The sequence below is a fragment of the Tamandua tetradactyla genome, chromosome 12 (assembly GCF_023851605.1).
Source record: "Tamandua tetradactyla isolate mTamTet1 chromosome 12, mTamTet1.pri, whole genome shotgun sequence".
In the NCBI taxonomy this organism is placed as follows: domain Eukaryota; kingdom Metazoa; phylum Chordata; class Mammalia; order Pilosa; family Myrmecophagidae; genus Tamandua; species Tamandua tetradactyla.
Genome location: NC_135338.1, coordinates 97,831,675 through 97,857,790, shown reverse-complemented (window position 1 = coordinate 97,857,790; position 26,116 = coordinate 97,831,675). Strand labels below are relative to the sequence as shown.

The 26,116-nt window shown below is 41.8% G+C and overlaps 1 protein-coding gene across 6 annotated transcripts in view; it reads left to right on the top strand.

The window, feature by feature from the left end:
• The window catches only part of AP3S2 (adaptor related protein complex 3 subunit sigma 2), a 95,903-nt gene extending 73,925 nt beyond the window's left edge, over positions 1-21,978 (top strand). For 2 of the 6 annotated variants that reach the window (XM_077124194.1, XM_077124193.1), the window contains 3 exons: positions 3,625-3,732; positions 15,436-15,520; positions 17,355-21,978. In XM_077124194.1, coding sequence (XP_076980309.1) covers positions 3,625-3,732; positions 15,436-15,520; positions 17,355-17,419 — 258 coding nt within the window. In that variant the 3' untranslated portion in view covers positions 17,420-21,978. The other 4 variants (XM_077124198.1, XM_077124196.1, XM_077124195.1 and 1 more) reach the window with 4 other exon arrangements.
• The last annotated feature ends 4,138 nt before the right edge of the window (positions 21,979-26,116 follow it).

The window sequence follows — 26,116 nt, the reverse complement described above, 5'->3', positions numbered from 1 at the left end:
TTCCACATGTAATCTCATTGAATCCTCAACAGAATCCTGGAGAAAGCCAAAGCACTGAGAGAATAATTTGCTCCAGATCACCCAATAACAGCAGAACTGGAATTTAAACAAGGTCTGTCTGACGTCATAGCCTGGAACCTCTGCTAAAGAGATTCATCATTGTGATGTGCGTGGGACATTGTAGAAGTCCCTTGTGTGGATGGGCCAAGGGATTAGGGATCTTAGTTGAGGATCAGGACCTGGTGTCACGTGGACCTCTCTGCTGCTGCAGGAAACCCTACAGGTTTCTTTTTTTTTAAACTTTTTTTTATTAATTAAAAAAAAAAATAACAAAACATTAGATATTCCATTCTACATATACAATCAGTAATTCTTAATATCATCACATAGTTGCATATTCATCATTTCTTAGTACATTTGCATCGATTTAGAAAAAGAAATAAAAAGACAACAGAAAAAGAAATAAAATGATAATAGAGAAAAAAAAACTATACGTACCATACCCCTTACCCTTCGCTCTCATTTACCACTATTTCAAACTGAATTTATTTTAACATTTGTTCCCCCTATTATTTATTTTTATTCCCTATGTTCTACTCTTCTGTTGATATAGTAGCTAAAAGGAGCATCAGACATAAGGTTTTCACATTCACGGAGTCTCATTGTGCAAGCTGTATCATTGTTCAGTCATCATCAAGAAACATGGCTACTGGAACACAGCACTACATTTTCAGGCAATTCCCTCCAGCCTCTCCACTACATCTTGAACAACAAGGTGATATCTACTTAATATGTAAGAATAACCTCCAGGATAACCTCTTGACTCTGTTTGGAATCTCTCAGCCATTGACACTTTGTCTCATTTTACTCTTCCCCCTTTTGGTCGAGAAGGTTCTCTCAATCCCTTCATGTTAATTCTCAGCTCATTCTAGGGTTTTTCACAGTCCTTCGATGCTGAGTCTCAGCTGATTCTAGGATCTTTGTCCACGTTGCCAGGAAGGTCCACACCCCTGGGAGTCATGTCCCACGCAGAGAGGGGGAGGGTGGTGACACTGCTCATCATATTGGCTGGAGAGAGGCCACATCTGAGCAACAAAAGAGGCTCTCTTGGGGGTGACTCTTAGGCCTAAATTTTTTTTTTTAATTAAAGAAAAAAAAGAAATTAACACAACATTTAGAAATCATTCCATTCTACATATGTAATCAGTAATTCTTAACATCATCACATAGATGCATGATCATCATTTCTTAGTACATTTGCATCAATTTAGGGAAAGAACTAGCAAAACAACAGAAAAAGATATAGAATGTTAATATAGAGAAAAAAATAAAAATAATTAAAAAAAGACACAAACAAATAAACAAAAAAAAACTATAGCTCAGATGCAGCTTCATTCAGTGTTTTAACATAATTACATTACAATTAGGTATTATTGTGCTGTCCATTTTTGAGTTTTTGTATCCAGTCCTGTTGCACAGTCTGTATCCCTTCAGCTCCAATTACCCATTATCTTACCCTGTTCCTAACTCCTGATGGTCTCTGTTACCAGTGACATATTCCAAGTTTATTCTCGAATGTCGGTTCACATCAGTGGGACCATACAGTATTTGTCCTTTATTTTTTGGCTAGACTCACTCAGCATAATGTTCTCTAGGTCCATCCATGTTATTACATGCTTCATAAGTTTAGTCTGTCTTAAAGCTGCATAATATTCCATCGTAGGTATACGCCGCAGTTTGTTTAGCCACTCGTCTGTTGATGGACATTTTGACTGTTTCCATCTCTTTGCAATTGTAAATAATGCTGCTATAAACATTGGTGTGCAAATGTCCGTTTGTGTCTTTGCCCTTAAGTCCTTTGAGTAGATACCTAGCAATGGTATTGCTGGGTCGTATGGCAATTCTATATTCAGTTTTTTGAGGAACCGCCAAACTGCCTTCCACAGTGGTTGCACCATTTGACATTCCCACCAACAGTGGATAAATGTGCCTCTTTCTCCGCATCCTCTCCAGCACTTGTCATTTTCTGTTTTGTTGATAATGGCCATTCTGGTGGGTGTGAGATGATATCTCATTGTGGTTTGATTTGCATTTCTCTAATGGCCAGGGACATTGAGCATCTCTTCATGTGCCTTTTGGCCATTTGTATTTTCTCTTCTGAGAGATGTCTATTCAAGTCTTTTTCCCATTTTGTAATTGGATTGGCTGTCTTTTTGTTGTTGAGTTGAACAATCTCTTTATAAATTCTGGATACTAGACCTTTATCTGATATGTCGTTTCCAAATATTGTCTCCCATTGTGTAGGCTGTCTTTCTACTTTCTTGATGAAGTTCTTTGATGCACAAAAGTGTTTAATTTTGAGGAGCTCCCATTTATTTCCTTCTTTAGTGCTCTTGCTTTAGGTTTAAGGTCCATAAAACCGCCTCCAATTGTAAGTTTCATAAGATATCTCCCTACATTTTCCTCTAACTGTTTTATGGTCTTAGACCTAATGTTTAGATCTTTGATCCATTTTGAGTTAACTTTTGTTTAAGGTGTGAGATACGGGTCCTCTTTCATTCTTTTGCATATGGATATCCAGTTCTTTAGGTACCATTTATTGAAGAGACTGTTCTGTCCCAGGTGAGTTGGCTTGACTGCCTTATCAAAGATCAAATGTCCATAGATGAGAGGGTCTATATCTGAGCACTCTATTCGATTCCATTGGTCGATATATCTATCTTCATGCCAATACCATGCTGTTTTGACCACTGTGGCTTCATAATATGCCTTAAAGTCCTGCAGCGTGAGACCTCCTGCTTGGTTTTTTTTCCTCAAGATACTTTTAGCAATTCGGGGCACCCTGCCCTTCCAGATAAATTTGCTTATTGGTTTTTCTATTTCTGAAAAATAAGTTGTTGGGATTTTGATTGGTATTGCATTGAATCTGTAGATCAGTTTAGGTAGGATTGACATCTTAACTATATTTAGTCTTCCAATCCATGAACACGGTATGCCCTTCCATCTATTTAAGTCTTCTGTGATTTCTTTTAAAAGTTTTTTGTAGTTTTCTTTGTATAGGTTTGTTGTCTCTTTAGTTAGATTTATTCCTAGGTATTTTATTCTTTTAGTTGCAATTGTAAATGGGATTCGTTTCTTGATTTCCCCCTCAGCTTGTTCATTGCTAGTGTATAAAAATGCTACAGATTTTTGAATGTTGATCTTGTGACCTGCTACTTTGCTGTACTCATTTATTAGCTCTAGTAGTTTTGTTGTGGATTTTTACGGGTTTTCAACGTATAATATCATATCGTCTGCAAACAGTGATAGTTTTACTTCTTCTTTTCCAATTTTGATGCCTTGTATTTCTTTTTCTTGTCTAATTGCTATGGCTAGAACCTCCAACACGATGTTGAATAATAGTGGTGATAGTGGACATCCTTGTCTTGTTCCTGATCTTAGGGGGAAAGTTTTCAATTTTTCCCCATTGAGGATGATATTAGCTGTGGGTTTTTCTAGGCCTAAATTTTAAGTAGACTTGACCTATCCTTTGTGGGCTTAAGTTTCATGTGAACTACAGCTTCTTTTTGATCTGCACTCTACCCGAGAGTAAGCTGACCCTTCTTATTTTTGTTTCCCCTTCAGGTGCATTACATCCTTCAGGAGGTGGTGATGGGCGGGATGGTATTGGAAACAAACATGAATGAAATTGTGGCTCAGATTGAAGCTCAAAACAGGCTGGAGAAATCAGAAGTGAGTAAGCAACTGTGCTGTTGTCCTGGCTGGTTAAAGTGCTGGCAAAGGGAAGGAATTAATACATGTGTTAGTTTGTGTCACTGTGGACCTTGGGGAATGTTTGTACTTATCTCCTTTCTTCCTTGAGTCCATCAAAACTGATAGATTTGAAGAGCGGGCCTGAAAATAAAACAGGTAGGAATGAGGTTTGAAATCTCCAACTTTCAGGCTAGAAGGGTGAGAAAAAGCCTGATGGCAGCAGAAGGTAAACATTTTCTGGCTTGTTGTGTTCTAGCTCTTGTTCATGGTTTGTAATTCTTTCTGTGAAAGCCACACATTCCCTGGGGAGACCCAGAATTCCCTTCGTCAGTTCCAGTGTGGTTTCCTAGTTTGTATGTTACATGAACGAATCTGAATCTCCCAGTAGCCATTTCTCATAGTGTGTCTCAGACCTCAGGGTTGCCAGTTTCATTATTTCCAGTTAGCCTTACAAAAAGCTACAGAAGACATATGGATTCAAAATAAATAAATAATGGGGGAACAAATGTTAAAATAAATTTAGTAGATTGAAATGCTAGTGATCAATGAAAGGGAGGGGTTAAGGGTATGTTATGTGTGAATTTTTTTTTCTTTTTCTGAATTGATGCAAATGTTCTAAGAAATGATCATGATGATGAATATATGACTGTGATAAAAAAAGAATGTTCGTATTGAATGTTGATTTGTTTTATTAATAAAAATTTGAAGAAAGGAAAAAACTACAGAGGGAGAGCCAAGATGGTGGCTTAGCGGGGTATGGATTTAATTCATCCTCCAGAGCAGCTAGTAAATAGCCAGGAACAGTACAGAACAACTGCTGGGGCCACATCAGTGACCCGACACACAGCATACCTGAGTCTGGACGAGCTGGACCAACTGCGAACCCCCAGCTGGACCCCCAGAACCGTGAGTCCCCCAAGCCATGGCGGCTGGCGCCCCTCCCCACAGGCTGCTTCCCAGAAGGGACGGGAAAGAGATTTTACTAGCAACAGGAGCTGAGCACAACCAAATGCCAATTTGGAAGTAATTAGCAAATTCTGACTACTAAAAATAGGCCCCCAGCTCAGCTGAACGTCAGGTAAAAGCAGAGGCGCAGAGAGGGTAGGGATGACAGAAAAATAAGAAAGAAAAAAAAAGATTTTTTTGGATTTGAAAAGATCTGTGCCCTGCAGTAAAGTAGGGGGCACATAGGACCTGGAGATACACAGAGCAACATACCAACTTTTAAACTCTTGATTAGCAAACCTGAGGAATGGGGTCCTGCTCTGAAAAGAATTTTCCTTTTTCTCTTTTGTGCCTGTGTTTCTATGGCTTAATTACTCTTTGGATACAGCTGCAAGGCTTCTTGGGCTACACAGCATGAAGTGCATGAATATACGTGTTGTGGGTGTCCCAGAAGGAGAAGAGAAGGGAAAAGGAGGAGAAAAACTAATGGAGGAAATTATCACTGAAAATTTCCCAATTCTTATGAAAGGCTTAAAATTACAGATCCAAGAAGTTCAGCGTACCCCAAACAGATAGATCCAAATAGGCGTATCCAAGACACTTACTAATCAGAATGTCAGATGTTGAAGAGAAAGAGAGAATCTTGAAAGCAGCAAGAGAAAAGCAATCTATCACATACAAGGGAAGCCCAATAAGACTATGTGTAGATTTCTCAGCAGAAGCCATGGAGGTGAGAAGACAGTGGGATGATATATTTAAGATACTAAAAGAGAAAAACTGCCAACCAAGAATTCTATATCCAGCAAATCTGTCACAGGGGGAAATTAAAACATTTGCAGACAAAAATTCACTGAGATATTTCTTTTTCTGAATTGATGCAAATGTTCTAAGAAATGATGAATATGCAACTAAGTGATGATATTGTAAATTACTGATTATATATGTTAATGTTTTAGTTCATTTGTTAAATTTTTTTAATTTAATAAATAAATTTTTAAAAAAATTCACTGTGAGAATTTGTGACCAAGAAACTGGCTCTGCAAGAAATACTGAAAGGAGCACTTGAGACAGATAAGGAAAGACAGGAGAGAGAGGTGTGGAGAAGAGTATAGAAATGAAGACTATCAATGAAGGTAAAAAGAAGAAAAATCAGATAGGACATATAAAATCTAAAAGGCAAAATGATAGAAGAAAGTACTGCCCTTACAGTAATAACACTAAATGTTAATGGATTAAACTCCCCAATCAAAAAGCATAGACTGGCAAATGGATTAAAAAACAGGGCCGTCTATATGCTATCTACAGAAAATGCCTCTTAGACCCAAGGATAAACGTAGGTTGAAAGTGAAAAGTTGGGAAAAGATATTCCATGCAAATAACAATCAGAAAAGAGCAGGAGTAGCTAGCTGTACTAATATCCAACAAATTAGACTTCAAATGTAAAACAGTTAAAAGAGACAAAGAAAGATACTATGTATTAATAAAAGGAACAATTCAACAAGAAGACATAACAATCATAAATATATATGCACCACGCCAGAATGCTCCAAAATATATGAGGCAGACACTGAAAACACTGAAAAGAGAAATAGACACATCTACCATAATAGTTGGAGACTTCAATTCCCCACTCTCATCAGTGGACAGAACATCTAGACAGAGGATGAATAAAGAAACAGAATTTGAATAATACAATAAATGAGCTAGACTTAACAGACATATATAGAACATTTCACCCCAAAACAGCAGGATACACCTTTTTCTCAAGTGCTCATAGATCATTCTCAGGGATAGAGCATATACTGGGTCACAAAGCAAGTCTCAATAAATTTAAAAAGATTGAAATCATAGAAGACACTTTCTCCAATCATAAAGGAATGAAGCTGGAAATCCATAATAGGCAGAGTGCAAGAAAATTCACACATATATGGAGGCTCAGCAACACACTCTTAAACAACCAGTGGGTCAAGGAAGAAATTACAAGAGAAATCAGTAAATATCTTGAGACAAGTGAAAATAAAAACACAGCATATCAAAATTTATGGGATGCAGCAAAGGCAGTGTTAAGAGGGAAATTAATTGCCCTAATGCCTATATCAAAAAAGAAGAAAGAGCAAAAATCAAGGAATTAACTGTCCACTTGGAAGAACTAGAAAAAGGACAGCAAACTAACCCCAAAGCAAACATAAGGGAAGAAATAATGAAGATTAGAGCAGAAATAAATGAAATTGAGAACATGAAAGCAATCGAGAAAATCAACAAAACCAGAAGTTGGTTCTATGAGAAAATAAGATTGATGGACCCTTAGCGAGGCTGACAAAAAGAAGAGAGAGAATGAAAATAAATAAAATCAAAGATGAAAGAGGAGACATAACCACTGGCCCCACAGAAATAAAGGAAGTAATGAGAGGATACTATGAACAACTTTATGCTAATAAACTCAACAATGTAGATGAAATAGACAACTTTCTAGAAAAGCATTAACAACAACATTGACTTGAGAAGAAATAGACGACCTCAGCAAACCAGTCACAAGTAAAGAAATTGAATCAGTCATTAAGAAGCTCCTCAAAAAGAAAAGTCCAGGACCAGATGGCTTCACATGTGAATTCTACCAAACATATCAAAAACAATTAGTACCGAGGAAAGGGGACTTCCGGAGAAGATGGCGGCTTAGTAAGACGCGCGGGTCTTAGTTCCTCCTCCAGAAAAGCAACTAAAGAAACAGAAACAATACGAAACAGCTCCCAGAGCCACGACAGAGACCAAAAAGACAGCGTACCCCATTCTGGAATGGCTGAACGGGCAGGAAGAATCCGCTGCGGTGAGATACCCAAGGGGCGCGCGTTTTCCCGGCCGGGGTGGCTGGCGACTGGGGTCCCCTCCACGCACATGGCTCCCCGGTCTGACTGGGAATGTTGGATAGCGGGGCCCTCCCGCCACGCTTGGCGTCTCGGGCCAGCTGGGCAATTTTGACCGGCACTCCCCCAAGCTGCGGCAGCCGGCGACCCCCCCCCCTCGCGCGGTTTCCCGGGCCAACTGCGAGATTCGGATTGGCAAGTTAAAGGAGCCAAAACATCTTTTACTGGTGGGTCCCGCAGACAGACGAGCGCCACCTACTGGGCAGGAAAAGAAAAACAGAGCCCAGAGACTTCACAGAAAAACCTTTCAACCAGCCGGGTCCCACACCCAGGGAAATCTGATCAAATGCCCAGACACCAGCAGAAAATAATGGATGATGCTTGGAAAATTGAAGATATGGCCCAGTCAAAGGAACAAACCAATAGTTCAAATGAGATACAGGAGCTGAGACAACTAATGCTGAATATACAAACAGAAATGGAAAAACTCTTCAAAAACCAAATCAATAAATTGAGGGAGGACATGAAGAAGACATGGGCTGAACAAAAAGAAGAAATAGAAAATCTGAAAAAAACAAATCACAGAACTTACGGGAGTGAAGGACAAAGAAGAAAAAATGGAAAAAACAATGGATACCTACAATGGTAGATCTAAAGAGACAGAAGCTACAATTAGTGAACTGGAGGATGGAACATCTGAATTCCAAAAAGAAACAGAAACTATAGGGAAAAGAATGGAAAAACTTGAGCAGGGGATCAGGGAACTGAATGACAATATGAAGCGCACAAATATACGTGTTGTGGGTGTCCCAGAAGGAGAAGAGAAGGGAAAAGGAGGAGAAAAACTAATGAAAGAAATTATCACTGAAAATTTCCCAACTTTTATGAAAGACCTAAATTTACAGATCCAAGAAGTGCAGCGCACCCCAAAGAGAATAGACCCAAATAGGCGTTCTCCAAGACACTTACTAGTTAAAATGTCAGAGGTCAAAGAGAAAGAGAGGATCTTGAAAGCAGCAAGAGAAAAACAATCTGTCACATACAAGGGAAACCCAATAAGACTATGTGTAGATTTCTCAGCAGAAACCATGGAAGCTAGAAGACAGTGGGATGATATATTTAAATTACTAAAAGAGAAAAACTGCCAACCAAGACTTCTATATCCAGCAAAATTGTCCTTCAAAAATGAAGGAGAAATTAAAACATTTATAGACAAAAAGTCACTGAGAGAATTTGTGACCAAGAGACCAGCTCTGCAAGAAATACTAAAGGGAGCACTAGAGTCAGATACGAAAAGACAGAAGAGAGAGGTATGGAGTAAAGTGTAGAAAGAAGGAAAATCAGATATGATATATATAATACAAAAGCCAAAATGGTAGAGGAAAATATTATCCAAACAGTAATAACACTAAAAGTTAATGGACTGAATTTCCCAATCAAAAGACATAGAATGGCAGAATGGATTACGACCCAGCAATACCACTGCTAGGTATCTACTCAAAGGACTTAAGGGCAAAGACACAGACGGACATTTGCACACCAGTGTTTATAGCAGCATTATCTACAATTGCAAAGAGATGGAAACAGCCAAAATGTCCATCAACAGACGAGTGGCTAAACAAACTGTGGCGTATACCTACGATGGAATATTATGCAGCTTTAAGACAGACTAAACTTATGAAGCATGTAATAACATGGATGGACCTAGAGAACATTATGCTGAGTGAGTCTAGCCAAAAACTAAAGGACAAATACTGTATGGTCCCACTGATGTGAACCGATATTCGAGAATCAGCTTGGAATATATCATTGGTAACAGAGACCAGCAGGAGTTAGAAACAGGGTAAGATAATGGGTAATTGGAGCTGAAGGGATACAGACTGTGCAACAGGACTAGATACAAAAACTCAAAAATGGACAGCACAATAATACCTAAGTGTAATGTAACTATGTTGGAACACTGAATGAAGCTGCACCTGAAATATGGTTTTTTGTTTGTTTGTTTATATCTTTTGGTTTTTTTTTTCCTTTTTTCTTTTTATATATATATATATATGTATATATTTATTAGTATTATTATTTTAATTCTCTTCTCTATATTAACATTCTATATCTTTTTCTGCTGTTTTGCTAGTTCTTTTCCTAAATCGATGCAAATGTACTAAGAAATGATGATCATACATCTATGTGATGATACTAAGAATTACTGAGTGCATGTGTAGAATGGAGTGATTTCTAAATGTTGTGTTAATTTCTTTTCTTTTTTTTTGATTAATAAAAAAAAAAAAAAAAACAATTAGTACCAATCCTGCTCAAACTCTTCAAAACAATTGAAGATGAGGGAAAGCTCATTCTACGAAGCCAACATCACCCTCATACCAAAGCCAGACAAAGATATTACAAAAAAAGAAAACTACAGAACCATCTCTCTAATGAATATAGATGCAAAAATCCTCAACAGAATTCTTGCAAATCAAATCCAGCACATATTAAAAAAGTTATACACCATGACCAAGTTGGATTCATTCCAGATATGCAAGGATGGTTCAACATAAGAAAATCAATTAATATAATACACCATGTGCTGGTCTGAATCTGTGGTGGACCCCAGAAAAGCCACCCCCTTTGATCCTCATTCAGTATTGCTGGTGGGAGCATTTTGATTGTTTCCATGAAGATGTGACCCACCCAATTGTGGGTGGTAACTTTTGATTAGATGATTTCCATGGAGGTGTGTTTCCACCCACTGAAGGTGGAGTTGCTTACTGGAATCCTTCAAAAGAGGAAACATTTTGGAGAGAGTCCCCTTTTGGTAAAGGCACGTGAAAGCCAGCAGATGCCGCCATGTTTACCATGTGCCCTTCCAGCTGAGAGAAATGTTGAACGTCGTTGGCCTTCTTGAACCAAGGTATCGTTCCCCGGATGCCTTAAATTGGACCTGTCTATGGACTTGTTTCAATTGGGACATTTTCTCGGTCTTGGAACTGTAAACTAGCAACTCATTAAATTCCCCCTTTTAAAAGCTATTCCGTTTCTGGTATATTACATTCTGGCAGCTAGCAGACTAGAACACAGCATATCAACAGATCAAAGCAGAAAAACCACATGATCATCTCAATTGATGCAGAAAAGGCATTTGACAATATTCCACGTCCTTTCCTGTTGAAAACACTTCAAAGGATAGGAATAGAAGGGAACTTCCTCAACATAATAAAGGGAATATATGAAAAACCCACAGCTAACATCCTCAATGGGGAAAAACTGAAAACTTTCCCCCTAAGATTAGGAGCAAGACAAGGATGTCCACTATCACCACTGTTATTCAACATTCTATTGGAAGTTCTAGCCAGAGCAATTAGACAAGAAAAAGAAATACAAGTCATCAAAATTGGAAAGTAAGAATTAAAATGCTCACTGTTTGCAGATATGATACTATATGTCAAAATCCCCGAAAAATCCACAGCAAAACTAGTAGAGCTAATAAATGCGTACAGCAGAGTGGTAGGTTACAAGATCAACACTCAAAAATCTGTAGTGTTTCTATACACTGATAATAAACAATCTGAGGGGGAAATCAAGAAAAAAATTCCATTTACAATTGCAACCAAAAGAATAAAATATTTAGGAATAAATTTAACTAAAGAGACAAAAAACCTATGCAAAGAAAGCTACAAGAAATTGTTAAAAGAAATCACAGAAGACCTAAATAAATGGAAGAGCATCTGGTGTTCATGGATTGGAAGACTAAATATAGTTAAGTTGTCAGTTCTACCTAAATTGATTTACAGATTCAATGCAATACCAATTAAAATCCCAAAAACTTACTTTTCAGAAATAGAAAAACCAATAACCAAATTTATCAGGAAGGGCAGGGTGCTCCGAAGAGCTAAAAATATCCTGAGAAAGAAAAATGAAGTCAGAGGTCTCATGCTACCAGACTTTAAGGTGTATTATGAAGCTACAGTGGTCAAAACCATATGGTACTGGAGTAAAGATAGACATACTGACCAATAGAATTGAATAGAGTGTTCAGATATAGACCCTTTCATCTATGGACAGTTGATCTTTGATAAGGCAGTCAAGCCAGCTCACCTGGGGCAGAACAGTCTCTTCAATAAATAGTGCCTAGAGAACTGGATATCCATATGCAAAAGAATGAAAGAGGATCCATATCTCACACCCTATACAAAAATTAACTTAAAATGTATGAAAGACCTAAGCATTAGATCTAAGACCATAGAACTTTTAGAAGAAAATGGGGAAAATATCTTATCAATCTTATAATAGGAGGCAGTTTCCTGGATCTTACTCCCAAAACACGAACATTGAAGAACGAAAGAAATAAATGGGAGCTCCTCAAAATTAAACACTTTTGTGCATCAAAGATCTTCGTCAAGAAAGTAAAAAGACAGCCTACATAATGGGAGGCAATATTTGGAAATGATGTATCACATAAAAATCTAGTATCCAGAATATATGAAGAGATTGTTCAACTCAACAGCAAAGAGACAGATAACCCAATTACAAAATGTGCAAAAGACAAACAGACACTTCTCAGAAGAGGAAATACAAATGGCCAAAAGGCGCATGAAAAAATGCTCAACTTCCCTGGCTATTAAGGAAATGCAAAACAAAACCACAATGAAATATCATCTTACACCCCCCAGAATGGCCATTATCAATAAAACAAAACGACAAGTGCTGGAGAGGATGTGGAGAAAGAGGCACTTATCCACTGTTGGTGGGAATGTGAAATGGTACAACCACTGTGAAAGGCAGTTTGGCGGTTCCTCAGGAAGCTAAGTATAGAATTGCTATATGATCCAGCAATACCATTGCTAGATATCTACTCAGAGGACATGAGGGCAAGAACACAAACGGACATTTGCACACCAATGTTTACAGCAGCATTATTTACAATTGCCAAGAGATGGAAACAGCCAAAATGTCCATCAACAGACGAGTGGCTAAGCAAACTGTGGTATACACATATGATGGAATATTATGCAGCTGTAAGACCGAATAAAGTCATGAAGCATGTAACAACATGGATGGAGGACATTATGCTGAGTGAGACTAGCCAGAAACAGAATGACAAATACTGTATGGTCTCACTGATATGAACTGACATTAGCGAATGAATGTGGAGAATTTCGGTTGGTAACAGAGCCCATCGGGAGATAGAACTAGGATAGATATTGGGTAATTGAAGCTGAAGGGATATAGATTGTGCAACGGGACTGATTGTAAATAATCAGAAATGGATAGCACAATACTACCTAACTATAATACAGTAATGTTAGAAAACTGAATGAAGCTAAATGTGAATGATAGAGGGAAGAGGCCTGGGGGCACAAATGAAGTCAGAAGTAAAGATAGACAGTAAAGACTGAGGTGGTATAATCTAGGAATGCGTAGAGTGTATAATGATAGTGACTAAATGTGCAACTTTACAAATGTTTCTGCATGAGGAAGAACAAAGGAATGTCAGCAATGCAGTGTGTTTAAAATAGATGGTAATTAATATTTTGAAGCTTTAACATATCTGTGAGACAAGCAAAAAGTGTTTATTTGGTGCAAAATTTGTATTTTGACTAGTGCATTTCCTAATATAACTTGTGTGGACTGCTAAATCGAATACCATAGTACTTGGAACCTTGCGTAGGGCTTGAGATTCTGTAGGTTTGTCCAGAGTGATGCCCAGATGAATCCCTGAGCAATTTGAACAGTGAGTAGGAAAGTATTTGCAGGGTCCCCTAGGGGGAATAGTGAGAAAGGGGGGAAATTCAACTTCCCCATGTGGAGAATTCTTGATTCTCACAGGCAGTGGGGACAGTCAAAGCAATAGGCCATGCCTCCAGTCTTGGGGTTTGTTCATGTGAAACTTAATCATGCAAAGGATAGACTAAACCTACTTAAAATTAGGCCTAAGAGTCATTCCCAAGAGAACCTCTTCTGTGACTCAGATGTGGTCTCTCTCTTTCGGCTGACACAGCATGCAAACTCACCACCCTCCTCCTGTCTACGTGGGACATAACTCCCAGGGATGTGGACCTTCCTGGCAACGTGGGACAGAAATCCTAGAATGAGCTGGAACTCAGCATCAAGGGATTGAGAGAATCTCGACCAAAAGGGGGAAGAGCGAAATGAGACAAAATAAAGTGTCAATGGCTGAGAGATTCCGAACAAAGTCGGAAGGTTATCCTGGAGGTTATTCTTATGCATTGAATAAATATCACCTGTTTAGTTAAGGTATAATAGAGAAGCTTGCAGAAACTGCCTGAAAGTGGAGCTGTGCTCTGGTGGCCATGTTTCTTAAAGATAATTATGATGATATGGCTTTTGCAGTGTGACTGTGTGGTTGTGAGAGCCTTGTGTCTGATGCTCCTTTTGTCTACCTTATCGACAGACAAGTAAAACATATGGATAAAAAAAAATAAATAATAGGGGGAATAAATGTTAAAATAAATTTAGTAGACTGAAATGCTGGTGATCTGGAAGGGGAGGGATAAGGGATATGGTATGTATGAATTTTTTCTGTTTTCTTTTTATTGCTTTTTCTGAATTGATGCAGATGTTCTGAGAAATGACCATGATGATGAGTATACAACTATGTGATGATAGTGTGTTATTGATTATATAACAAAAAACGGAATGATCATATGATAAGAATGTTTGTGTTTGTATGTGGTTATGTATCATAAATAAAAAATAAATAAATTTCAAAAAAAAGCTACAGAAGAGTTTGGGCTGCGTTTGAAAATAACATATCCAAGTCCACTCCCACGTGGTTCTGGGCTTTATACGGATGCTCACAGTAAATTCTATCCCATCCCCCTGAGGTCTTGCCATCCCTATCCTCAGCCTTACCAGGGAGAAGAAATTACAAGCATAACACCTTCATACATGGCAAAATTGTAGAACAGATGAGCACTTTAATTATCTTAGTGTCTAAAAGGGCTTCATTGCTTTGTGTAGTGGAACCTGATCTTGTGAAACCAGGGATTCTTTCTCTGAGGACTGGCAGTCCTGCTGAAGAAGCTTTTCCAGACCACAGCTATTGTGACAGCTGTGGTTCTTTTATAAATGTAGACTGGGAAGCTTCCAGGAATAGTAAGTGTGTCAGAAGCAGGGGATTTGGAAACCAGTAAAAACGGAGGCTTACTGAGGATGGAATTGGAGTCAGTATCTTGAAAGTAGTCAGCTGGAAGGCAAAATGATTTTGAGAGAGTCTTATCAGCTTCTCCCCTTCTCTGTACATATTGGGAGTGAGCTGGGATGGAGGCTGACCAAGGACGCCTTTACTCTCTGCGTCTTCTTACCAGTCTTCCATGTCTGTGGGCCCCCTCCTCCTCTTCCTGTGTGTCACGGCTCCCCATCTTGTTGCCACGTGACATTTCCAAAGCCAGATCTTTTCCAGCTCACATTATTAGTTGGCAAGCAATTGCCCTAGAGCTGTGACATTCCTTTTCCTTTTAAGAATTTCCCTGTGACTTTGCACTCATCTATAAGAGTCTTCAGCCTCTTGAAAAGGGTTTTTTGTTTTGTTTTGTTTTGTAGCCTGATAAGTGCCTCAGTACTTCATATGCCTTGGGTAAACCAATTCAGGTGATTTCAGCCTGCATTTATTGAGCACCCACCATGTGCCAGGCCCTGTTGGATGCATCAGACCCAGAAGGGTTTGGATCCCCATATAATCCCCATCTATCCTGAAGACTGCATTTTTGTCTGCCTTTAAGGAATAAGGAGGATAAATCAAAACTTACATTGTGTGCTCTCAGTTTGGACTTTTTCCAGGCTACCTTCACCTATTTCCTTGACCATTAAGAGGTATCACTGAAAATTTATCACATATCTACCTCTCATCTCTCCTCAGGGTGGCCTCTCAGCAGCCCCTGCCCGGGCTGTGTCTGCTGTGAAAAACATCAACCTGCCTGAGATTCCTCGGAACATCAACATCGGTGATCTCAACATCAAAGTTCCCAACCTATCCCAGTTTGTATGAGGGTGGGAGCTGGAGCTGAACTGGAGTCCTCAAAACAAGCAGAGCCAAGGAAGTCCTGGAATGGAACCCATTTTGAGCATTAGAAGAGTCAAGCCTCAGGACCCTACCTGACCCTTTGGGGGAAACTGTCTGTCATGCAGTAGGGAAGGAATTATTTGCTGACACTGCCACGATGTGCTCATTTCTCATATGTGCAGCCATGCCATTCTCAGATGCATATGGCCACTGCAGATATGAGCAGTCTGGCTTCCTCAGGGAGTAGCGTTCCTAAGCCACTTTCCTGTGTATAGTCGCTCGTAGGAATCGGTGTCTGTATTGAGCAGCCCTCCTGTTTCCGAGAACCCACCACTAGGATTGAGCACGTTCTCTGACTAGAGTCTTCATCCTTAGCACCATATATTTCTGAGGTGCTGTCACACTGCCTTGCTGGCTGGGTGCCATGAGTAGAAAAGGGATGACCTTTCAGATTTCAGGGAGTGGTGAGTGACAAGTGAGGGCTAGATTTTATGAAAACCAGTCACCTAGCTCTACTAGGGTTGTTACACCCAGAATCCTTTTGTATAACCAAATTTTCTAATGACCACCTTCTGCAAAATGTATTTCCCCCACTGGCATAAACCCAGCTCTGTTCTCACAGGTGATTACATCCACATCAAACATGGGTGCCTGCCTGTGTTTCTGCTAGTGGGGAAGAGTATGCACACAGACATACACCCCACAAACACCTCTCCAGCATAGCCAGAGAGCTTCTTTCCTCAGGTCTGTGGAAGGCAAAGCTGACGATATGTGGACCATCACAAAATTATGACCCCTTCCCATTTGAAATACATTGTCCTCATGGGGAGTATGAGCCTCAGTTGTTGTGTTAGGAATGATTGGACTCCTCCATACATGAAATTCCCTGTCATCTGTACCCACTTCCATAGCATGAGAGCCTGAGCTGAGCTGGGGTGAGCTGTTCTGGACCTGGCATAGGGGGGATCGGGGACACGGGAGGCTTGCTGGCTGAGACTGGTAGCTGTGCTGCATCTTTTTCTTAGTGTGAAAAGGGTTCCTCCCTGAACTCTGCTTGTGGACACATCCTACTCCCCTCAAGTGGCATTCTTTCAGAGCTTTGAAAACCTGTGAATGTTTACATGTTTGACACGTCTTTCTTCCTGTGGTTTAGAGCATAAGGTGGGCCTCTTGCTCTCATTCTGCCTGTTAGAGCAGGACTCAGGTTCAGCATTGAGCGGCCTTGAAATTAGGGAATTGAGGGCACCTTCACAGTAAAGCTTCCCTACCGCAGGCCCTCTTGTGCCTGCTAGCCAGGGACCCAGACTGCTCGCTCAGGTTTCCAGATGCTTTCTCACTGTGGTTCTGAGAAGGTGCCCAGTCCAATGGGACCATGTGTTAGGGCCCACCCCTTTTCTCATTTTTGAACAGTGCTTCCTATGGTCTATACCATATCTCCCTGCAGCCTCTTGTTCCCATCTTCCAGGACCTCTGTGACATCTTCAATAAGAAGGTCAACCTCATGTGTTGTAAGAGGAAAATGTGAGAGTGAGTATATCTGATGTCGAAACCCTGATGCCATTCTTTTAAGGGTTTAAGTTTTTTTCCAGACATTTCATCACTGTCCCGGAAAGTTTCACAACCCATTTATTCTTATTTGCCAAGTATGAAGCAGGAACAAAGGCAGGAAACTAATGTTTATCTTGCATCTCCTATAACGTGGCATGACCAAGATCCTCCAACATACAGTACCTCATTTAATCCTTATAAACAACACTGGTATTCCTGTTTTGCAGATGGACTACCTAAGATGCAGAGAGGCCAACTAATTTGCTGTAGGCCACGGAAGACTATGACTTGAGGTTTTGCCTGCCTGCCTGCCTGCCTAAATTCAAAGCCCATTTGTTTTAACTGCTCAAGAATATCTCTTCCAGTTTTATCATTCCTCTTTTTTAAGGATAAGGAAACTAAGTCTCAAGAAGTGAAGTAACATCTCACAAACTATGATAAAAACAGACTTGGCATTCAAAGATAGCCAGTATCTTATGACAATCAACATAGAGTATAAGAGCTGGAGGGAGATGAGGAACCAAAGCACATGATGAGTGCTGTGTCCAGAGTCACAAAGCTAGAGCCAAATCGTTTTTCTTGAGTTTGTTTTGTGGCTTAATGAATCACTGCAAGGCTGCCCTGTGCCCTGGATTTCCTGACATAGTCTTGTTTTCAAGTGTTCTGCCTGTCAGAAACCAGTGGTTAGCAACCATTAGTTATGTAAATTCCAACAATGGACACCCAGACAGCACACCTCAATGCCTCTTCAAGTGGCATAAAACTTGTAGCCTGGTTTTTTATTTAGAGGACCCTATCGTTTTTGACAGACCACAATAATTGTTCATTAACCACTTGCTGTTTTAATCGCTTTTATTTCATGAGTTGGGGTTTTGGGGAGAAGGATACAGATTTTGGTGCTGAGAGATGCAAGTTATGAAAATAGGGGCTGGGTTTTAATTTACTCTGGAAGTCATTAGCACTGAGGATTTCCTAAGGTAGTAGAGAATACTGGTTTTGATGCTCTCTGCCACTGGTGAAATTCTAAAATTCATCCATTATACAATTCCTAAGTTCCTATTGAGGGGGATGCTTAGTTTTAGACACTGGAGAATGAGAGTGGAAAATGAAGCTGTCTGCTGAGGATCTCTAACAGGGCTCAGGTTGCTGGGTTATGGGGGAGTCTGGCAGCCTGAGTTTGTGGAGACTGGGATCAGTGACTTCACGATACATGGGATATTTAAAGAATAATAACCACTAATTCCCCATTCCTACCTGACCCCATTTCTGAATAACCTCCCTTCCCTCTAGGCCTGGCCATGGCCTCATGCTTCCACTTTGAGAGATTAGGATACCCTGGCTCCCAGAGTCCTCTCAAGTCCCTGTTTATTCAGGCTTCTGCCACCCAGAGAACCAGCCCTTCCTCCTATCTCACCACCTCCACCACCAGGAGCCAGCTAGAGAAGCCCCCTACCCCCAGCTTGACCAGAAAAGAAGAAACCAGGGATCACAACTAGAAGTAGACTACTGGCTAAACTCTTAAGTTGCAGACATTCATTAGTAGTAGGTTTCCTTAGGTGGCCATCTGTCCATGGCTTTTCAAGTAGGATGCAGCAGTGACCAGTATGTAGAGATGAAGATTAGGAGTGGGGTCCAAGTAACAACAGTCAAGGTGGGGACCTATTAAGTATGAGATGGCCCCAAAGGGGTGTGTCAATTCCTAGCAAAAATCCTGATTTTCAACTCCCAAATTCTCTACCCTGCCAATGAGAGAGAGCACCTATCTCTCTCTGTGCTGTTAACCTAGTGTCCTCACACAACCGTGCACCAGGACATGGCAGATGCTCGGAGCTGGGTGTTGAATGGTTGGCCTCAAGGTTAAGACTTTGTCCACTTAGGAGCGTTGGAGGGTTCTATATCTGCAAAGTTCTGGCAAAAGTTGGCAGATACCAAAAAAAAAAACAGGCCTCCTTTAGTGGAGTAGTTGCATGAAAATGATTCATTCTTCCCAGAAGACCATTTCAATTCTTCACTATTTTAGTGAATTAGATTCACATTTTAAATAGAAAATATTGTCATGTAGTTCAGAATCCAAGATAATACACTTTTCAGCAGAAGACGCCCACCCTGTCCTCCAACCACCCAGATCCCATCCCCAGAACAACCAGTGTTTCCAATTTAAAGGATTTTATAAAAGTCCCTGGATTTTTATTAACCCAGTCTGAGGATATATCTTCCTAAAAGCATTGGTTGTGTTTTGTATGGCTTTGGTGGCTGGTCTTATAGCCCACTGCTCTCATGCTGTCATCTTCAGGAAGGAGGAATCTTATCATCTCATATAAAATAGCACCCCCCCACCCTGCCTTCCTTACTGCCTTGCCCTTTTTGCTGGTACTCTGACATACTGTGTGTGGGTGGGTGGGTATTTTTAAATGATTGTCTGTTTCCCTCTGTTAGGATGTAAGCTCCTTGAGGTCAAGGAATTTGATTTGTTCAGTGCTGTATCTCAGTTGCTCTGGACAGTGTCAATATCAATAAATGACTTTAATTATTTATGTAAATAAACCAGTGAATGGTTAAGGCAAACAGTAATCCATTCTTAGAGTAACCCAGGGCTACTTCTGCTTTCCAGGGTCCTGTGCTCAGCACATTGGAAAGAACCTGAACAAAGGTAAAGGCATTAGGAGAAGAACGTGGAGGTTGAAGGAGATGAGAAAGGCAGAGCTATTGGTGCAGGGAGGAGTCCGAGTTACTGGGAGACTGGTGGTGAAATGATTCAAGAGAGAAGGAGGTGGTTTGGTAGGGGGAACAATTAAGATCTTGATTGTGGACATGTTCAGTTTGAATGGCCTTACATGATGGCAGTGGAGGGGAGATGTCCACTGGCATCCTGTGAGTGGGCAGAAGAAATGGAAGTATTGACCCTATGAAGAGAATAGTTGAAGTTGTGGAGGCAAGCTGTACAGCCTGGAAATGAGAGGAGAGGGTTGAAAGATAGCCTGTGCTCAGGGGAAGGGACTTGGGAGTGTGGAGCATGGAGTCCCTTCAAAGGAAGGGAGGACTTTGGATGGTGAGGAACACTAAGAAGAAATGATCTCTTGATATTGCAGTCGCCCCAGCCAAGCACCTCACGTGAGCCAGAGAAATAGAGATAAAGCTGTAGAGGAACTGGTGGAACTGCAGTAAGTGGAGATTCCCTTAAGATGAGGTTATGAAGACAAAAGAGTAAACTTGTGATTGTTTTTTGGAACTGGGAAGTGTGAGGGGCAGAAGGGAGAGGAGCCTGGAACTTCCATCCCCTGGAGTCAGGGAAAAAGTGAGGGGTCCCCACAGGCACAGTGGAAGGAGTTGGTGATTGGCTAGGACTGGGGTGAGGACCTCTGGCCAACGGCCCTTATAGGGACTCCACATTTCCCATGAGAAGTGGAATCTTTTTGCTTTCTGAAGAGCAAACCTTAACATTTTGTTCAGGTCTGGCCTCCTGAGAGCACTTAGGAACAAAGGTAACCCATCCCCTCCTCCCAGGACTTCAGCACTGCTGAGCATGCATGTCACTGGGCAACCCAGGAGATAACAAGAGGTACAGGTAAAAGTGTTTTGAAAGACGGGTCCATTGGCACTCCAGACTGAGGTGAAACTCAAAATGTTTAACCAGCATAACCCAGGGATTGACCAGTAAGAGATTAGATCCCAGTGGGGTGGGGGCGGGGGCTGCCAGAATGCAGCCAGAAATGGGACAACTTTTATAAAGGAAATTTGTTAATTTGCAAGTTTACAGTTCTAAGGCCATGAAAATGTCCAAATTAAAGGAACCAACAAGAGGTTACCTTCACTCAAGAAAGGCTGATGCCTTCCAGAACCTCTCTGTCAGCTGGGAAGGCACCTGGCTGGTATCTGCTAGGGTCTGGCTTCTGGACACCTCTGTCAGTTGGAAAGGCACGAGGCTACCTCTGCTAGCTTTCTCTCCTTGCTTCTTCATGCAGCTTCCCTGGGGCCATTTTCTTTTTGCATCTCCCAAAGTCTGGCTGTGTGAGCTCTGTCCTTTCCAAAAATAGTTCCCTCTTCAAGGACTCCCATAAGCAGCCCTACCTTGAATGGATGGAGACACATCTCTGTGGATACCACCTAACCAGAAGGTCCCACCCAGCAATATTGAAAAGGGATTAAAGAACATAGCTTTTCTGGGGTACACAACAGTTTCAAATCGGCACAGAAGGGTAACCGGCACATGTTAGTTCTGCCACCAGGACTCTGCAAGGGGGAGCCCACGAGATTGCCACACCCAGCAATACACTGCTGTGAATCAGTCCTTTGAGGGGCTGGGTAAGTCCTAGAGAGAGCCCTGCTGTCATCAGCACGTCCGGCTGACCATCTCTGCACCCTCCCAAGTGGGCAGTGAAATGGAGGCGGAGAGGCAACTCGGATGCACTTCTCACTGCAGGATATCTGTTTCCCTAGACAGCTTGGGAGTGAAGGTTTTGTTACATATATATTTTTTTATTTTTACAAACATACTCCTCTTCCCCCTTAACCATGCCGCCGCTAATATGCTTTCTGTTTGTGTGAATTTGCTATTTCCAGTCAACTTGTATAAGTGATACATACAATTTCTGTCCTTAGAGGCCTTGCTTAATTCACTGAGCATAATGTTTTCAAGGATCTTCTGTGTTGCAACATGTCTTATAACTTCATCGTTTCTTATGGCCAAATAACACTCCATTGTAGGTATGTGTCACGTTTTGTTTTATTCTTTTATTGATGGATACTTGGATTGCTTCCAGCTTTTCTTGTGAATAATGCTGCTATAAACATAAGTGTGCACGTATCTATTTGCAATCAGAGTAAAAGTTTTCCCTAACCTCTCCGTTCTGAGCACTCGGCCCTGGACATTCTTCCTGTGACCCCCAAGAGGCCCTTGGTTGCTGCAGGCCACACACACCTTGTCTTAGCCTCTACCTGAGCAGCTGCAAGCCAGAAGTAGCAGCGTGGGAAGGAATCCTTTCTTGCTAGGGAAATGCTTATCTGACTGAAGCAAACTAGGAGTTGAACTAGTTAACCAACTGCTAAGCCGGCCTTTCTGGAACCTCCTTCATGTATGGCTGTGAGGTGTGTCCAGACCCTGCTTTCAGCACCAGTCCACAAGGAGGCAGCTCCTATCAGATGCTGCCAGTCCCACCCCTGAGTCTCCCAGCCTCTATCAACTCTTCTCCACAGTTGAATCCTGCCTTGGTCTGAGGAACTGCCAACCAACAAGTCAGCTGTTTATAGCGCAAGATATTACAGGGCTGGGAAGAAATGCTGGGGTTCAAACTCCAGGCCAAATAGGGAAGGTAATGATGGCATCACCTAGCATCACGGTCTGTACCTGGCACAGGTCGGCAGCTGAAACACCCCCCCCTCTGCCACATGAGGCCCCTCCCTGGGCTTAGTACTCGAGGTTACAGTCCTTTCTTTTCAGGTCATCTCAGACCACCCTGTTCTCCGCCCCAGCCCAGCCTTGGTGAGCTGCTCTCCTGGCTTCTTTAGCCCCAGAGAAGTCACAGACTCCAGGACCTCTTTCTTCAGGCCACATGGCTACTCTGGCCACCAGATGACCTCTAGCACTCATTTGTCTCCACAGGTGGCCCCTTTGATCTGTGCCTGTGGCACCCAGCTCTGCCCTGAGGGGCCCCAAGGGACCTAGCCCCCATAGCCCAAGCCATAGCCCTCTCCCTGGAAGCTCACTGCCCACCAAGCCCAGACCCTGTTTGATGATAAGCCATCCTGAATTTTGCTTCTCACCTGGGTGTCCCTCCACCCCAATCCCCTGCCTGGACACACCACAGCTCCTACCCTGTTCTTCCACCTCCCCTTTCCTGCCTCCTAGGTCATTTCATCACTCAGCAGCCCAGAGTGAACCTTCTAAAGCATTCATCAGATCACAAGTCTGCCTTGCTTAAAACCCTCTAAAGGCTTCCCATCAGCCTCAGGAAGATACAAGGCCCTACTTTGCTGGCCCCTACTTATCCTTGTCCTATTCCACCCTCCACCTTGTTCCGCTCCCTCCAGCCACACTGACCTCCATGCAATTCCTTGAACCTGCCAGGCTCATTCCCGCCTTTGGCCTGTGCCTTTGCTCCTGCCTTTGCCTCTAGCTTCAGATCTTCTCCCCTCCCTGACTTTGTTCAGTCTGTGCTCACATGTCACCTTCAGAGAATTTCCCTGTCCAGCTTACCTGAAATAGCCAACCTGCCCCATCACCATCCCTGACTCAACTTTATTCTTCCCGGCACTTGTCACCTGCCATATGCAATATCAGTTCTGTTTTTACCCTGTCCTTTTTTTTTGCTGGTGTCTAGCACAATGCCTAATCCATATTAAGCTGTTAGTAAAATGATATTTAGCAAATGAGTGAATGAATGAATTTTCTCTTTCCCTTTTTGAGTGGTCATGAAACTCCACACTCACTACAGGCATACAGGCAGGAAGCACTGTGAGGTGGGTGTCCCAAGGCCTGGCTTCTTGACCAGCTGCTGTCTGACCCCGAGCGAATCATTTAGCTGCCTGGTGTAATGCTGGGGAGAGCGCTTTACCGTGTAGACAGCAAAGCCCTGAATGGGATATAAACTTGGTTTGAATCCTGCTCTACCAGAGGTGTGATCTTGAGCAACACACTTAAACCTCTCAGGGCCTCTGTTTCCTCATCTGTGAAATGGGAATGAAACAGTCAACCCTTGCTTTAGTCAGGGTTCTTGATTGCCAACAACAGAATCAACCTAGAAATGATATTTATTAAAAGGCAATGGAAAAGCTCTCACAGACTCAATTGAACACTAGAAAGCTCTGAACCAAACTGGCTAGGCTGCAAGAAAATTCCAGCTAGCACACATACACTCCTGGCTCTGACGACAGTGCACACTCAGGACCATGGAACCCACTGGCCTCTGAAGAGACAAACTCCTAGGAAGATGCCTGTGATTGGTGAAACCAGGGAACAGGGCAGGAAGTCAAGGGAGGCTGGCATCAGGATGACACTGAGGAGACCCCTCCGCCCCCCCGTCCCATTGAGGAAGAGACAGGAGGCAGGTGTCCACAATGTCGCATGCTGAGGATTGCTGTAAGGATTGAGTTAATCCAGAAGCCTCATGCACAGCTGGTGGGAAACCGGACAGTGCACGGAGAAGTCCACTAGGGTTTCCTTAGCTTACACTATGACTCAGCGATGCCAGATGAGTGTGCATAACCACCAAAGACGTGGACAAAAAGTGTTAGCAAAATCACTACCATAACTGCCCAAATCTGGAAGCTACCAAAATGCCTAACAATGTAATAAATGCATAAATAAATAAATACAAAGGAATACTACACAACCATGAGAGAACAAACTACAGCTGCCCCCAACCACCCTGATAAACCTAACAAGCATACAGTTGAATATAAAGCTCAAAAGAACATAGACTGTACAATTTATTTGAACTTTAAAAGCAAGCAAAATCCGTGGTGTTAGAAGTCAGGATAGTGAGTGCCCTGTTAGCACAGTGGGGTTTCTGGGGAGCTGGGATTGTTCCTTTTCCTGATCAAGCACTTTCTCGCTGGTTTTACTCATTACTTCTCTTTGCGAAGCTTCCTTGAGTACCTCCCTTATGATTTTGCATTTTTCTCTGGGCACATGTTTTAGTTTCCTAGTTGGTAAAACAAATGCTATACAATGGGTTGGCTTAAACAACAGAGATTTGTTGAGTTTTGAGGCTAGGAGAAGACCAAAATGGAGGTGTCAGCAAGGCAATGCTTTCTCCCTGAAGACGATAACATTCGGGAGCAGCCGCTGGGAATCCGTGGCCCATGGCTTTTCCGTCACATGGCAGTGCACAAGGCATCATTTTCTCCTTTCTCTTATGGATTCTGTTGATTTCCAGCTTCTGCCTGTTACCCTTGGCTTCTCTCTTTCTATGTCCAATTTCTTTTGCTTCTAAGGACTCCAGCCATATTGGATTAAGGCCATCCTTGTTCAGTCTGGGCACACCCTAACCAACAGTATCTTCAAAGGTTCTATTTACAAATGGGTGCACAGCCACAGGACCAGGGCTTGGGACCTGTCAGCTTTTTGTGGGGGACATGATTCAGTCCCCAACTGCATATGATACTTCATTTAAAAATAGCATACTGTTTTAAAAATAAAAAAATCCACATGTAGCATGTGGGATTGTGCCTGGCACATAGTATGAGCTGACTAAATGACTAAATGTCATTATTGTTACAGCCCTTGTCTTTAGTTATTCCCTCTCCTGTCCCACCCCATCCGTCCCCGTCCTTCCAAGGCTGAGAGAGGTGTTTGTGTTCTCAGCCATTGCCCTCTTTACCGTAGACAGAAGTGATGATGTAAGTATAAGGGTCTCCCAATCTTGGCTGTTTCCAGGGAGAAAGTACATCTTGGTTTATCAAGAATTTAGCCAGTTCAAATGAATAAAAAGTATTTGCAAAGTCCCCTTGGGGGGGTGGTGAGAAAGGGGGTGTTCTAGTTTGCTAGATGCCAGAATGCAATATATCAGAAACTGAATGGCTTTTAAAAAGGGGAATTCAATAAGTTGCTAGTTTACAGTTCTAAGGCCGAGAAAAATGTCCCAATTAAAACAAGTCTATAGAAATGTCCGGTCAAAGGCATCCATCCAGGGAAAAAAGATACCTTGGTTCAAGAAGACCGATGAAGTTCAGGGCTTCTCTCTCATCTGGAAGGGCACATGGTGAACACAGTATTATCTGCTAGCTTCCTCTCCTGGCTTCCAGTTTCGTGAAGCTCCCCGGGAGGCGTTTTCCTTCTTCATCTCCAAAGGTCGCTGGCTCGTGGACTCTGCTTCGTGGTGCTGCAGCATTCTCTGCTCTCTCCGAATCTCTTTCTCCAAAATGTTCCCTCTTTTATAGGACTCCAGAAACTAATCAAGACCCACCCAAGTGGGTGGAGACACATTTCCCCCAAACCAGCTTAACAACCACTCTTGATTGGGTTACAATCTAATTACAGATTCAAACATAT